This window comes from Diaphorina citri, unplaced genomic scaffold (genome assembly GCF_000475195.1).
Source record: "Diaphorina citri unplaced genomic scaffold, Diaci psyllid genome assembly version 1.1 scaffold33, whole genome shotgun sequence".
NCBI lineage: Eukaryota > Metazoa > Arthropoda > Insecta > Hemiptera > Psyllidae > Diaphorina > Diaphorina citri.
This window is the reverse complement of record NW_007377470.1, coordinates 48,931-62,451: the sequence shown is the minus strand read 5'-3', so window position 1 is coordinate 62,451 and position 13,521 is coordinate 48,931. Positions and strand designations below refer to the sequence as shown.

Genomic DNA, 13,521 nt, shown 5'->3' with positions numbered 1-13,521 from the left:
GGTTACAAAATTAGTGACATTTTTCCCTGTTTGAAAGCATTTCAAAGTTGGTGGATGTAACAATTTCCCCAGGTCAATTTATTTTGGAAATAAAATTAGTGGATGTGCCATTTTTCCTTAATTCTATACGGTCTGATACGGAAATTAGTGGATATGCCATTTTTCCCAATTTAATACGCTCTGATACGAAATACGGAAATTGGTGGATGTGCAAATTTTCCCAATGTAATTCCGACACTATTTAAAGCATTTTACACCGTGATACTTGAATTTATTTTATCAATTTCTTCTTTCAGATATTTTGAAGCACTTCCGGAACGAAGGCCTAGTCAGCGGCATGTGTACAAAATCCACGACAACCTGAATATTAGTGCAGGTATTCCAGAATGTCTGACATGTCCTGGACTTTCACACAATGTCAACTATACCTCTTGTATGAATTTAAGGTAACATTATTTCAGTCAAGTTTATCTTTATTAAATAAATAGAATGGGGGGGGGGAATACTGGAATCTTAAGTTAGCAAAGAAAATTAGAAATTTTTGGTTGTCATTTTTAGGCTAAACCTCCTGCTATTTTTGGCTAGCCTTTTGATTTACATTTTGCCTTTGATAGCCAGCAAAGCTAAAGGGAAGGAAAACTGATGCAAAAAAGGGAATCCAGTCCTTCGTTGACAGTCATCAGGTGTTTGTCATTATATTTTATTTTAATTAATTAAGATCGTTCTTTACATAATTTACAATTCTATCGGTAAACAAACTTGGTTAACACCTATCATACCTATTTTGTTTTTATGTTTGCAGTAAGATAGAAAATGAAGTGATGAACTCTACAAATGTCACCTTATATCAATGGGACTCTTGGCCTGTCAAAACCAACTGCTGCCTGTTCGTCCGAGCTCACTTTAGTCTCCCGACACCATTTCCCAAATATTACGTAGTTGAATGTCTAGGTAAGTTTCATTGGATAACATTAGGCAGAAAAAAAAACATCAATACTTAATGCTGTTCATTTGAGAACAAATTTTGGTTCTTTGGCATATTCTCTGTAGGAACAACTTATAGGTGGTAAGGGTGGTATCAAAAGAAATTCCAGAGAAATGCCACGATGACTTTAAAGATGGATCTACAATCTACAATACAATCTACAACGACAGAATTTGATTGACATCGATTGGGACCCGTATGCCTAAATGAACCGAGATCAAAGGATTTTGGTAGAAAAAAGTTATTGTGGACGTTTTTCAAACTATTTTGATCAATATTGACCATAATGTAGGCGCTACTCGGCTACTTTATACTGATTGCTTTTATAATAATAATAATAATAATAATAATAAAAATAATAATAATAATAAATAAAAAATCGTTGCCTAGTTTTTCTAAGGATTTCAAAGTTCAACCAATAGTCCTACCCAAAACAGTTCTTTTTTAAATTTATTTGTTTATTTATAATAATTACATATTGCCTATTTTTAGCTATTTTTTCCCCTAATTGTAGGTACCTACCTGATCTTTTTTCTGTTTCAGACCATGAGCTTGTTTACAGAAGTGGCGATGGAGGTCTCAGCCTTTATAATGTAGATAATAACACTGTACACAGTCTAATGACTAACTCAACCTTTGTAAGTACCTAATCCATGGATTTGTATGTAATTCATTGATTTCTTCTTACGCATACCCAATTTTACAATAAATTAACTGGTGGATACCAGGCTGACGAGATAAATGCTTTCGGTGTCCGTTGAGATGGCACCTATCTCACAATGTTGGAAGGATTGTGGGGTTTAAAAACCCCTTGGACGGCCAGAAACAATATCTGTGCTCCTTCCGTGTCCCTAAAGTTTGTACACAGATAATTTTGTGTATTTATTACAGAGGATTTTGACGAGTTAAATGAACCAATAGATGATCAAGACTTGGCTTTTTTTAGAGTAATAGAGAGTGAGAAAGTAAGAAGAAAAGAGTGAGAGAGTAAGAGAAAGTAAGAGTGATAGAGAGGGAGGTAGAGTAAGAGAAGGAGAAAGTGTAGGTGTAACAGAGAAAGATAAGGAGAAACAAAGCGAAGAGGATTTAAAAGGAGATGGTGTGGGAGTGAGAGAGAGATAGAGAGAGGGAGAAAGAAAGAGAGAGAGAGAGGAAGAGAGAGAGAGAGAGAGAGAGAGAGAGAGAGAGTGGATATATTATGTTGAGTCCTCTTCACATTTCTTCTGTCAGCATTTTATTTGGAGCACATGTACTTTCCTTTTTTTTTTCCTTATTAACCCTTATAGGACCCACTTATTATCCTTGTAAGTCATGCATGTTCCAGGAAGATGGTAAAGTATTTAAAGTATGGACACCGTATCAAATCAAAGGATCAATTTCCTCAACAATTACACGAAGCTGGCCAATAGGTACCGAAGAATGGCCGCTCCTCACGTAAAAATATTTGAGGTAATTCTTTTCCTAATTTCCTATTTTTCTAGACATTTTTCCTTTCAAAAGGAACATTTTTTGTGTCAATATTTTTTTTTTTAATTGTATAAATTTTATTGACATCAATGACACCTAATAGACCTATGCAGATAACAAAGATTGTTAAATAGATACAAAATCCTCGAGTTGAGAGTTAAATCAATCAATGAGCACTGATCTTCGCTTGCAAAAATAATTAAATTTTGGCGGAATCCTATCCTGATGAAATTTGAAAAAGGAATTTGGCAGAAAAAAAAAAACTTTTTTTCTGCTTACAGGTTGAGTCAGAGTTCGGATTTCTATCTCAAGTAAAGCTACTGATACCTTCCAACTTCCGAGATTATGACGATCTGGTGTTTCCTCTGCTGCTATATGTGTGAGAACCTTTTTTTAACCTTTTTTTACAACAGTTCCCCACCAAACAGACAGTTTCTTCGCTTGACAAAAACACAGGCTGGGGCTTAGGTACTATCAGGGATTATCTCGGGATTGAATTCAATCCTGGATTGTATTGGAGTACCTAATAGCCGCTGGGTTAAAGTCACTTTTTAGTCCTAGGTACTTGATCACTCTTACCATAAATTATTCTTATTTCGTATTACTCAAACAGTTTGATAAATAATCTAAAAGAAAAAATAACTCTCCATGTTTTCAGAGCTGGCAAGCCAGGCACTCAGTCGGTGACGCAAGAGTGGTCCGTAAATTGGGCCACTTACCTTGTCAGCAACAGAAACTTCATTGTGGCCATTGTCGACAGTCGAGGCAGTTTCGGCCAAGGCGTAGACATGGAATCGCAGATCCAATACAAACTGGGCCAATTTGATGTTGAAGATCAGCTGACAATTTTGAAGTAAGTAAATAGGTGCGAAATTTAGTTTGGTAAATAGGTACTTATAGGCCCGAAAACCCGTTTTACCATAATCGAGTATTGATGATTTCCTGAAGTAACAACCGTAAGTTGTAGTTTATTTTTTGAAATAAAAATATTTTTGGGAGCAATGGTGTAGTACTTTTTCTTGAAAAGTGTGCCAAATTGTGACTTTTCCCCGTAAGCACATAGGGATTGTGATTATAGATAGACCTAAAATTATGCCGCTAACAAATTTACGAACCCCTTGAAATTTATTTATTTTTCCAGGTACATAAAGGATTTAGAATTCATAGATAAAACCAGGATCGGGATTTGGGGTCAGGGATACGGAGGGTTTCTGACCGCCATGATGATGTCTCGGGATTCTACCTTGCTGAAATGTGGAATCTCTCTATCACCTATCACTAACTGGGCACATTACAGTGAGTTATTCTTTCTTTAGTTAAATTACCTTCTTTAATCGTTTAGCCAATGAAGAAATCAATACATAACAAGTAAATAAATTGATATTTTTCTAAGCCAGTACTGTCTAAGCCACTTCAGTTTAAAACCCCAGAAATGGACCATTCATCATTTATCTGGTACCTAGTCCCCTCAATTAGTAACTGCTTTTTTGACCCATTTTTTTTACTTTCTATTAACATACTCGTACCTATTATGTCAAATTAAGTTTTCAAGATTATATTTTTGTTTAATCACTTTTCACTTAAGTGATTTTAACAAAAATCTATCTTCTTTTTTCTTCTCTCGAATGATTGAACTTTCTTTCAGACTCGGTGTGGACTGAAAAGTTCATGGGGACGCCGAACGTAACCGACAACTTTCTGGGCTACGAAGAGTCTGACCTCAGTAAGCACGTGGCGGGTCTGAAAGACAAAAACATCCTGTTTATCCATGGATCAGCCGATGTGTCAGTACCTTATCAGCACAGCATGATTTTGACGCGAGCTTTGACCAATGCCAACATTATCTACAGACATCAAGTAAGCTCTGTTTCAGATTTTTTTTTATTTAATATTTTTTACTGGCCGCTATTACTCCTGTTTAGGAATTTAATGTTTAGATATAGCTACCTATTTTCAGAAGTAACAATTAACAGTAGAGGAAGGGTCATTAGCTTCTTTTCTACTTGTTAATGCCACGTTCATAACCCAACAATCTATCCCATAGCTTCCACCTTCTCACTCCCCTCATACACAAGCTAACTGCACTTTGCGCTGTATTATCGCTAGTCTTAAGCTGTGTCCACACATAGTCGATCAACACTCTCTCTCTCTCTCTCTCTCTCTCTCTCTCTCTCTCTCTCTCTCTCTCTCTCTCTCTCTCTCTCTCTCCGTCTTTCTCTTTCCTCTCTCTCTTATAGCTACCTATTTTCAGAAGTAACAATTAACAGTAGAGGAAGGGTCATTAGCTTCTTTTCTACTTGTTAATGCCACGTTCATAACCCAACAATCTATCCCATAGCTTCCACCTTCTCACTCCCCTCATACACAAGCTAACTGCACTTTGCGCTGTATTATCGCTAGTCTTAAGCTGTGTCCACACATAGTCGATCAACAGTCGACTGGAAAAAAGTTGTCTTTTGTATTTTTTTCACATCGATCGACGGCCGTCGACTATGTGTGGAAGTGTGGATACATCTTTACTCCGATCCATCCCAACATTGGTTTTATTGACTTATCCCCCATGAAGCTTTATAGGTATAACATTTACCGAACTCCATGTATCTTTCTGTCTTCAGACTTACACGGACGAAGGGTTTTCCTTCCAAGGAGTGAAGACTCATCTGTATGAGACCATCGAAGCCTTCTGGGAGGAATGTTTCGGCCCCATGGACATCGAAGAATGGGATGAAGGACTAAGTTTCCTTACGTTTGCACAGTAATTCGCATTGCCATAGGGAAATCGGTCAGTTCAAAAACGACATCAACAAATTTTAGACTTGAGAAATAAGATAGTAAAAACTAATGAATCAAGGGTTACAAACAGCAAGCTATAATAAAAATTGAACCCAATTACGTACAAACAAGTGTCATAATGAGGAAATTGTGTAGATTATGCATCCAGTAGTGAAACTACAACTTTTTTAGTCTTCGGTTATTCAAAATAGACACATCGGGCACATACCGAAAATAATGCAACTCTTATGTTGTTTTTGAACAGTCCGCTTCTCGTAATAAAACGAAAAAGTTCCTGTCTACACCTATATCTATTTTATAACAAAAATATACCGATGATTTTCTGTTAGAAACCAGTTGTCCCCATTTTTTTGTCGGCACGATATCGTGTGTGATTCCTACTTTGTACCTAGTTTTTGTATACCTACTCGTCTTATTAAATGTTGAAATTTTTCGTTTATTAAAGTATATTAATGTCTGAGAAGCTCAGGTAGTATTTCTGGAATCCCGAGGGATTTCAAAGGAACACAGTAATGTAAGTGATACACCCAATATAAAAATGAATCCCTGGTGTACTTATATCAAACCCCCCCCCAGGGACATTTAGGGGCACTTATATTATGTATTAGTATATCTGCTATCTCCACAAAAAGATTCAGGTACCTAGGTATCTATCTTAGATTCTCAGATAATCAAGAATTCTATACCTAGTTAGTCTATAAAAAAATTTCCTCAGAATTACAGTTGAGCTTCTCAGTTATTCACCTATTTATTGCCTAATTCATAACTAGTGAATTTGTGATCATTTGAAATTAATTTTTACTTGTCATTTTTTCTGCGAGCACTAATAGCTTAGCTCTTGTCTGCGCTGTTCAGATATTTGGAGACCATAAGCCAACACATTTATTTATTTTTTCAGTGCTTTTGTGCTAGAATAGAATTTATGATCAGTGAACTTTGTAAAGATTGAGTACCGTAAGTTGGGGTAAAAATATCCTTCAGGGTAATAAAGTCCAAAACTGTCCTTTCCCATTTTATGTATTGGACAAAGTTGGTCTCAAGGGAGATGATATCGCTGTTTGATACCTACCTATAATTTATTACTATTTCATAATTATTATCCTTTTTTTAAAGGAAAAGTATGTTGGGCAATATTACCCTAAGGGACTATATTACCCCACCTTGCCGTACGTGTGTATGTGTAAAGATGTTATTGATATGTATTTTAAAAAATATTTGAACTTGCTTACGAAATAATGCAACTTTCAAAAAGTTGTTCCTTATTCACAGGGCAAATTTTCTATTGATCCCACACAAAACCAGAATATTCAAACTGGAAATTATTTCGAATTTTATTGGCACAAGATGAGCCAATTGAACCTAGCTGGAGATCATCAAACCCAAGCTTTAGCTCAAGTTTAAAAAATATTTGAACTTGCTTACGAAATAATGCAACTTTCAAAAAGTTGTTCCTTATTCACAGGGCAAATTTTCTATTGATCCCACACCAAAACCAGAATATTTAAACTGGAAATTATTTCAAATTTTATTGGCACAAGATGAGCCAATTGAACCTAGCTGGAGATCATCAAACCCCCGGCTTTAGCTCAAGTTGTTAAAAACAACAGCAATTAAATTATTTACCTATTATTTTTAGATCAACAAGCTTTACTTTCGAACATTAAAACATAGGTATTAAAATGTTCTGTGATCAATGATCTTAGTGCATCATTATTTGAAACATTGTGAAAGTTGCATTTTTATTGAGTTATACCCTGATATTAGGCTCGAATTTACGTTTAAGTTTACAAGGTATTATAAACCAGGAGGGAATGTTATCATGATCTAGATTCTAGATTCTTGATTCCCTACAGGATTTTTTTTATGGTTTATGGGAATATGTGAATCCGGGCCTGCCTCTTGTAAATACTACTGTTCCTTCTTGTCTTAATTTTTCTCTCGATATTATTGCCAAAAGCTCAACTAATATTACAGGATATTTTCTTTCTTCTCTAGATAAATTTTTCAAACCAACTTTAATTCTCCTCCATTGCATTTCAAGTTCGTTCTTTTCTCATAAATACCTTACCTAGATTATCAAGGAAATATTATTTTTTTGCCTTTTTGTTTTCTGGGAACAAGATGTTTCCTTCAACGGGCCATCTCAAGTACAAACATACACAAGTAGGTAATAGATACCTGTACCTATCTGCTTATCAGATAAATGTAGATATCAAGGACGATAGATAATAATCGAATTCAATCGATTTCTAATATGCTATCTAACCCACAAAAGATAATTTACAATACATGATTATTACGGTATGGTAATGTACTTACCTACATTGACGTGACTTCACGTCGATCTAGTTTCAAAAAATGGGTTCCTCATATCATATTTTTATTTTTGACATGAACTTTTTGCTCGATCAAGGACGATAGATAATAATCGAATTCAATCGATTTCTAATATGCTATCTAACCCACAAAAGATAATTTACAATACATGATTATTATGGTACGGTAATGTACTTACCTATATTGACGTGACTTCACGTCGATCGGGTTTCAAAAAATGGGTTCCTCATATCATATTTTTATTTTTGACTTGAACTACTTCATGTTAGATTGACTTCATGTTCATCAAATTTAAACGTTTTATCTCTGCACTGGGCAGAAATTACACTTGGTTTCTTTCTATCATTATGACATCTAATCAAAACTGTTTTGTTTCAAAATTCCTACCGTAATGAGAAAAATAATGAAATCCATCGTAATATAATTATTTTAATTTACACTACAATTTTTGAATAGCACTGGTTCGATAGCAGTCTTTAAGCACTTTCTTTTGATGAAATTGGATCTTGAAAAAGCTCAGACTTGTGTGGCGTATGGTACAGGTGGGCCAATAAATGGTACGTTTTTTAGGTGGGCGAATAAATGGTACACTTACCCTACTTCATGTTAGATTGTCTTCATGTTCATCAAATTTTAAACGTTTTATCTCTGCATTGAGCAGAAATTACACTTGGTTTCTTTCTATCATTATGACATCTAATCAAAACTGTTTCAAAATTCCTACCGTAATGAGAAAAATAATGAAATCCATCGTAAAATTATTCTAATTTACAGGAAGTGGAGGGCGAGAGAGAGAAGGAGAGAATGGCAGAGGGAGAGAGTGAGAATGGCAGAAAAGAGTTCATATCTCACGACTTTTGAGAAACTCTTTTTCCTATACTTCTTGTACTCTCCTTACTCCTTAGGCCAGCCATTCACGATCAGTTTTAACTGACAGTTTGAACTGACAGTTAAAACTGATCGTGAATGGCTGGCCTTACTGACTTATTTTTCTTCGTAAATTTGATGGTGCGTATGTAACTATACCTTCTAAATTACTTGAAATACTCGTAAAAAGGAGAGAATGGCAGAGGGAGAGAGTGAGAATGGCAGAAAAGAGTTCATATCTCACGACTTTTGAGAAACTCTTTTTCCTATACTTCCTGTACTCTCCTTACTCCTTACTGACTTATTTTTCTTCGTGAATTTGATGGTGCGTATGTAACTACCTTCTAAATTACTTGAAATACTCGTAACAGTGCCAAATCAATCCTCAAATAATTTGGTAGGTATCAGGGTTGAATCATTGAATGGTAGAGATAAATGGGTAAATAACAGAGCTACTACCTTTTGATTTTATGAGGTACTTTTTGTTTTACGATGATAAAAACCAGACATACCAATTACCTATTTCTATTTCTTTATTTACACAACTTTAGTTGTGGTAAATAACAGAGCTACTACCTTTTGATTTTATGAGGTACTTTTTGTTTTACGATGATAAAAACCAGACATACCAATTACCTATTTCAATTTTCATTGACATTCCCACAAGCCTGCTGTTATCCTTTTCAAATTTTCCTATTCATAACTACTATTCACCTGTTGTGTACATACCTATGAGTTATAAATTCAATGTTATTTTGGATGTGATGTAGATGTGTTATAAGTATTAAACGTTAAAAATTGTAAAGATTTTTTGTTTGTTTTATCTCTGGGAAAAATTCGGAAAAATGTTTCGAAAAAAGGATACCTACCTAAGCTTGACTTTATTCTGGACTCGGGTTTAGCAGGAAATCTGATATTTGCCCTAGTATGTGTCTGAGATATACAAATAAATGACATTATAGAAAATATATTGATGTTTTTCTTTTGTTTAGCATTTTTTAATGTTCTTTGTTTTGTGTTATTTAAATCGATGAAAAATTATAAAAAAAAAAAAAAAAAAAAAAAAAAAAAAAAAAAAAAAATCTCTTGTGTTTTGCACATTGCATATACATCAAGAAATGTCAGGCGATCATAAAAAAAAAATATGATAGGAGGGAAAGGAGTGGGAATTTCTGTTGGGGAAAAATTCCCACGAATATTTTCATCTCGGTTTAAACGCAACAAATTTATTTGTTATTTTTTAAACAGGTACGCATGCGCAATCGACGGAAAAGAGTTTGTTTACCTTTGCGGATTTTGGATTTTTTGGCTTGGAAATGGAAAAAGAATTTTGCAGTAGGTACCTACTAGTGAAAATCGAATTAAATAATTAATTAATTTAATATTAAAATGGTTTTTACAACCAATAATAAATCTATGAAGTGTAACATTGGTCCAAAGTGGTAGGCAGGAAAATTTGTACAGAGTTAATTGTGAAAATCGAATTAAATAATTAATTAATTTAATATTAAAATGGTTTTTACAACCAATAATAAATCTATGAAGTGTAACATTGGTCCATAGTGGTAGGCAGGAAAATTTGTACAGAGTTAAGCGAACATGAAGATTGAGAAAACTCATGCTCTCTTCTTGATTGTTCAATAGATCTAGTTTGCCTGCTTCCTGCTTGAATGCTCACAACAGTCTTGTCTCTTTCTCTTGCACTTGCAGTACGATTCTACTAGGAGTAGGTACTAGCAGAAATCAAAGGCTGTTCGGTATCCTTACATTGATGAACTTTTACAATGTTTCAATAAGTGTTTAGTTATTCTGTCTGTGTATTTTTTTACAAACCCAAGAAAAAAAAGTAATAAATTGCAAACCTTCTAATCCTGTGAAGTGTAAATAAACTGTTTAGCTTTTCCCACAGTCAATAATTCAATATGGATTTTTTACACAAGTGGTATCAATCAAAAAGTTGTTAATGATGGATTGAGAAACTTTCGTCCAGTAAACATTCACATTTTTTGTTAATCGATGCTCACAACAGTCTTGTCTCTTTCTCTTGCACTTGCAGTACGATTCTACTAGGAGTAGGTACTAGCAGAAATCAAAGGCTGTTCGGGTGTTCGGTATCCTTACATTGATGAACTTTTACAATGTTTCAATAAGTGTTTAGTTATTCTGTCTGTGTATTTTTTTTACAAACCCAAGAAAAAAAAAAGTAATAAATTGCAAACCTTCTTATCCTGTGAAGTGTAAATAAACTGTTTAGCTTTTCCCACAGTCAATAATTCAATATGGAATTTTTACACAAGTGGTATCAATCAAAAAGTTGTTAATGATGGATTGAGAAACTTTCAACCAGTAAACATTCACATTTTTTGTTTATCAGAACAAAAATGTGCTCTTCGATAACAGCAGTTTTTGTTCTGAGTATCTGTGCTGTCTATGCTGAAAATTCAAGTGTTTTTCCATTTTGGAGTAAGTATCATATTTTTATTTACTTACCTAGTACATACTTAAATACCTACTTGGGGATTCTTGTTTTAATTTTAAGAATGCATTTTAATTCAACCATCTACTCACAATATAATTAAATAGGTATCAAAGTTATCACCATAACCACAATAATAAGTACCAAAGTATAATATTTTTGTTGAACTTGTTTAGCCCCCAAAATATAACTAACCAATGCCCAGGCCAGACCTTAAAGGCCCTTAATCCTATTGAATTAACATGTGTATAATTGGTACCCATTCATGGCATGGTATTGTCATTTGCTTTGTAGAAATATGTGTAAAAAAAAGGTACTCAGGGACCCAAGTACCCACATTATTAGAACATGTATAGTAGGTAGGTACCTACCTGGGTACCTTGTATGCCTGCTACCTCTTAATTACCATATTTTGCTATCTAAAATTGATTACATTGTTCAGAAAACAACTGATCTGAAGCAATTAAAATCTAATCCAATGAAATTTGCCAATACAATAGATAAGGCTGATAAGAACTCATGGAAAAAATATGAATGGATCACAAATTCACGATAAGACTACATACATCTCTATGAATATGTAACTCGGCTGACCTTTGTATTGACTCTTGTTTGGTAGGTACCTAGGTATTTTTTTTTATTATTATTATTTTTTTTTACCAAGAATGATAAATGTGTTATTACAAACGTTGTTACTAAGCACATGCCATTTGTCATTCTATTCTCTGTTGAGAATTTGAAAGGTTTCATGATGCAAGTATGTAGGTAGTTATTTCCCCCTCCTAAGTTTTCTTATTCTTGTGTTGCTCAACTTTGTACCTGTTCTACTATTGTGGTTGGTTCTTTTGTGAAATTCTTTCTTCAATTAATATCTGTAGGAAAATCCTCAGTTTACCCTGAATTATCTCTACCTAGTCCCTTTTCTGTTGGTTTAGGATAAGAACTTCAACAAGTTTTTTTTCTATATCTACTATTGGAGGTACCACCCCATTGTATTAAATTTCTACTCTCTTATTGTTCATCCTTCTTTTTTGTTTCATGCTTACCTCTAGTCCAGGTACCCTAAGCCCCAAGTGATTAAGAAATCACGTGTTTTCTATGTAGGCAAATTTCTATAATTATTTATTATCTTTTTCCACCTCAGTAGATATAGGTATTCAATTAAATATTAAATAGGTGCCAGGTACCTTTGTTCCTACTTTTTTATTTCTTATTATTCTTCTTCTTTTCTTTTCCTCCATCACTCAAAAGCTCCAGTCTTTTCTCTCATCCTTCTCTCCCTTATCCAATTATATTGCACAATCTCACTCTTGATAGAACAGTCTCGTAATAGGAGCTCATCATTGTGAAACAAGAGTACAGTGTAGAATAGAGTCAACAGCTTAATGTCACATTGCAAAAAAGTTTGCACGTTCAATAGTCCCCCTCATCTATAAGCATGAAACGATAGCATCTATGAACTATGATCTAGCTTGGAAATTGAGAGTATGTATATTCTAGGGAACTATGTCATTTAACAATGTAGGTATGTTCACGAAACGAGTCCGTTGACTACTGAAAAGTACTTGGTTATTAAGATTTAAAAAAGGTTTGATTTGTTAAACCTTTAGAAAATGCTTGTCGAAGCGAAGTTTTTTACCAGTAGGTACTTATCCACCTCGACATGACGCTACTAAATTTTCACGTCTCCACTGGGAGTCGAACCTTAGCCTAGATTACGAATCGAACGTTTCACCTCTGAGCTATTGGGACTGGTAACTGAAACTTATTAGATTATTAGGTACCTACCATTTTTACATAAGTGTTGGCCTCGAAACGTCAATAGGGACAGTGGTCACATAACACCCTTCTTCTTTCTTACGAAGCCTTCCTGCAGATTTTTTACATATTTTTAACGAGATACTTAGAGCAATTTGAGCGAACGCCCATTTCGTCACGGAATTCGTACCATTTTTCGGATACACACCCGGTGTTTATTTTAGAGGGACCTTAGTGAGTACTCAACTACTCAATATCGAGAGCAGCGCAGTTCACTGCTAGTGTGTTTCGAATAAATTAAAGACAAATCCTGGCACACTGCAAGCAATATTATCCAATGATTAAGTCTTCCTGTCCCTTGAAGAAAGAAAAAAAATAGAAAAGATTTCTTTCAAGTCGCTAAAGTAGCTTGGCAGCGTTTTCTTTTGTCTGCTCAAATCATGCTCGAATGTGAGTAAGCATAATTTGCCTCATCCTGTTCAAAACAAGGCGGTTTGATTTATTCGAATTCAATTGGTCAGTGCAGTTTGCAATCACTTAGGCAATGTCAATTGAGCGGGTATTGTCTTAGAGAACAAGTGGAATTTAACCATTTAACGCTGCAAAAAAAAAAAAAAAGACAATTCATTGAAAATTCTAAACGTTGTCTACGTCTTTGTCTTTTTTTTTTTACGTTCCTATAACGAGTACCTGCTTTTATTGTGCAAAGATAATGCCTCAAGATTTTAAATGAAGGAAAATGACATGGACTTATTCGAGTGTTCTGTCCCTATTTGTTCAGTTGTTGAAACCGTGTTTGAAGAAGCAAGTATAAAATCTTTTTACATAACTTATGGGT

At 34.4% G+C, this 13,521-nt stretch overlaps 2 protein-coding genes across 2 annotated transcripts in view; both read left to right on the top strand.

Annotated features, from left to right (window-relative positions):
* Positions 1 to 5,929, top strand: part of LOC103511475 (venom dipeptidyl peptidase 4-like) — a 56,709-nt gene extending 50,780 nt beyond the window's left edge. Inside the window, exons 10-18 of the mRNA XM_026825176.1 lie at positions 297 to 446; positions 803 to 951; positions 1,877 to 1,964; positions 2,332 to 2,434; positions 2,734 to 2,831; positions 3,111 to 3,305; positions 3,594 to 3,748; positions 4,098 to 4,309; positions 5,068 to 5,929. Coding sequence (XP_026680977.1) covers positions 297 to 446; positions 803 to 951; positions 1,877 to 1,964; positions 2,332 to 2,434; positions 2,734 to 2,831; positions 3,111 to 3,305; positions 3,594 to 3,748; positions 4,098 to 4,309; positions 5,068 to 5,211 — 1,294 coding nt within the window. The 3' untranslated portion in view covers positions 5,212 to 5,929. The remainder of the gene's footprint in view (positions 1 to 296; positions 447 to 802; positions 952 to 1,876; positions 1,965 to 2,331; positions 2,435 to 2,733; positions 2,832 to 3,110; positions 3,306 to 3,593; positions 3,749 to 4,097; positions 4,310 to 5,067) is intronic.
* Positions 5,930 to 10,629: 4,700 nt separating this feature from the next.
* LOC103511456 (low-density lipoprotein receptor-related protein 1B-like) overlaps positions 10,630 to 13,521 on the top strand; it is a 48,171-nt gene continuing 45,279 nt past the window's right edge. Inside the window, exon 1 of the mRNA XM_026825173.1 lies at positions 10,630 to 10,912. Within this exon, the coding sequence (XP_026680974.1) occupies positions 10,831 to 10,912 (82 nt within the window). The 5' untranslated portion in view covers positions 10,630 to 10,830. The remainder of the gene's footprint in view (positions 10,913 to 13,521) is intronic.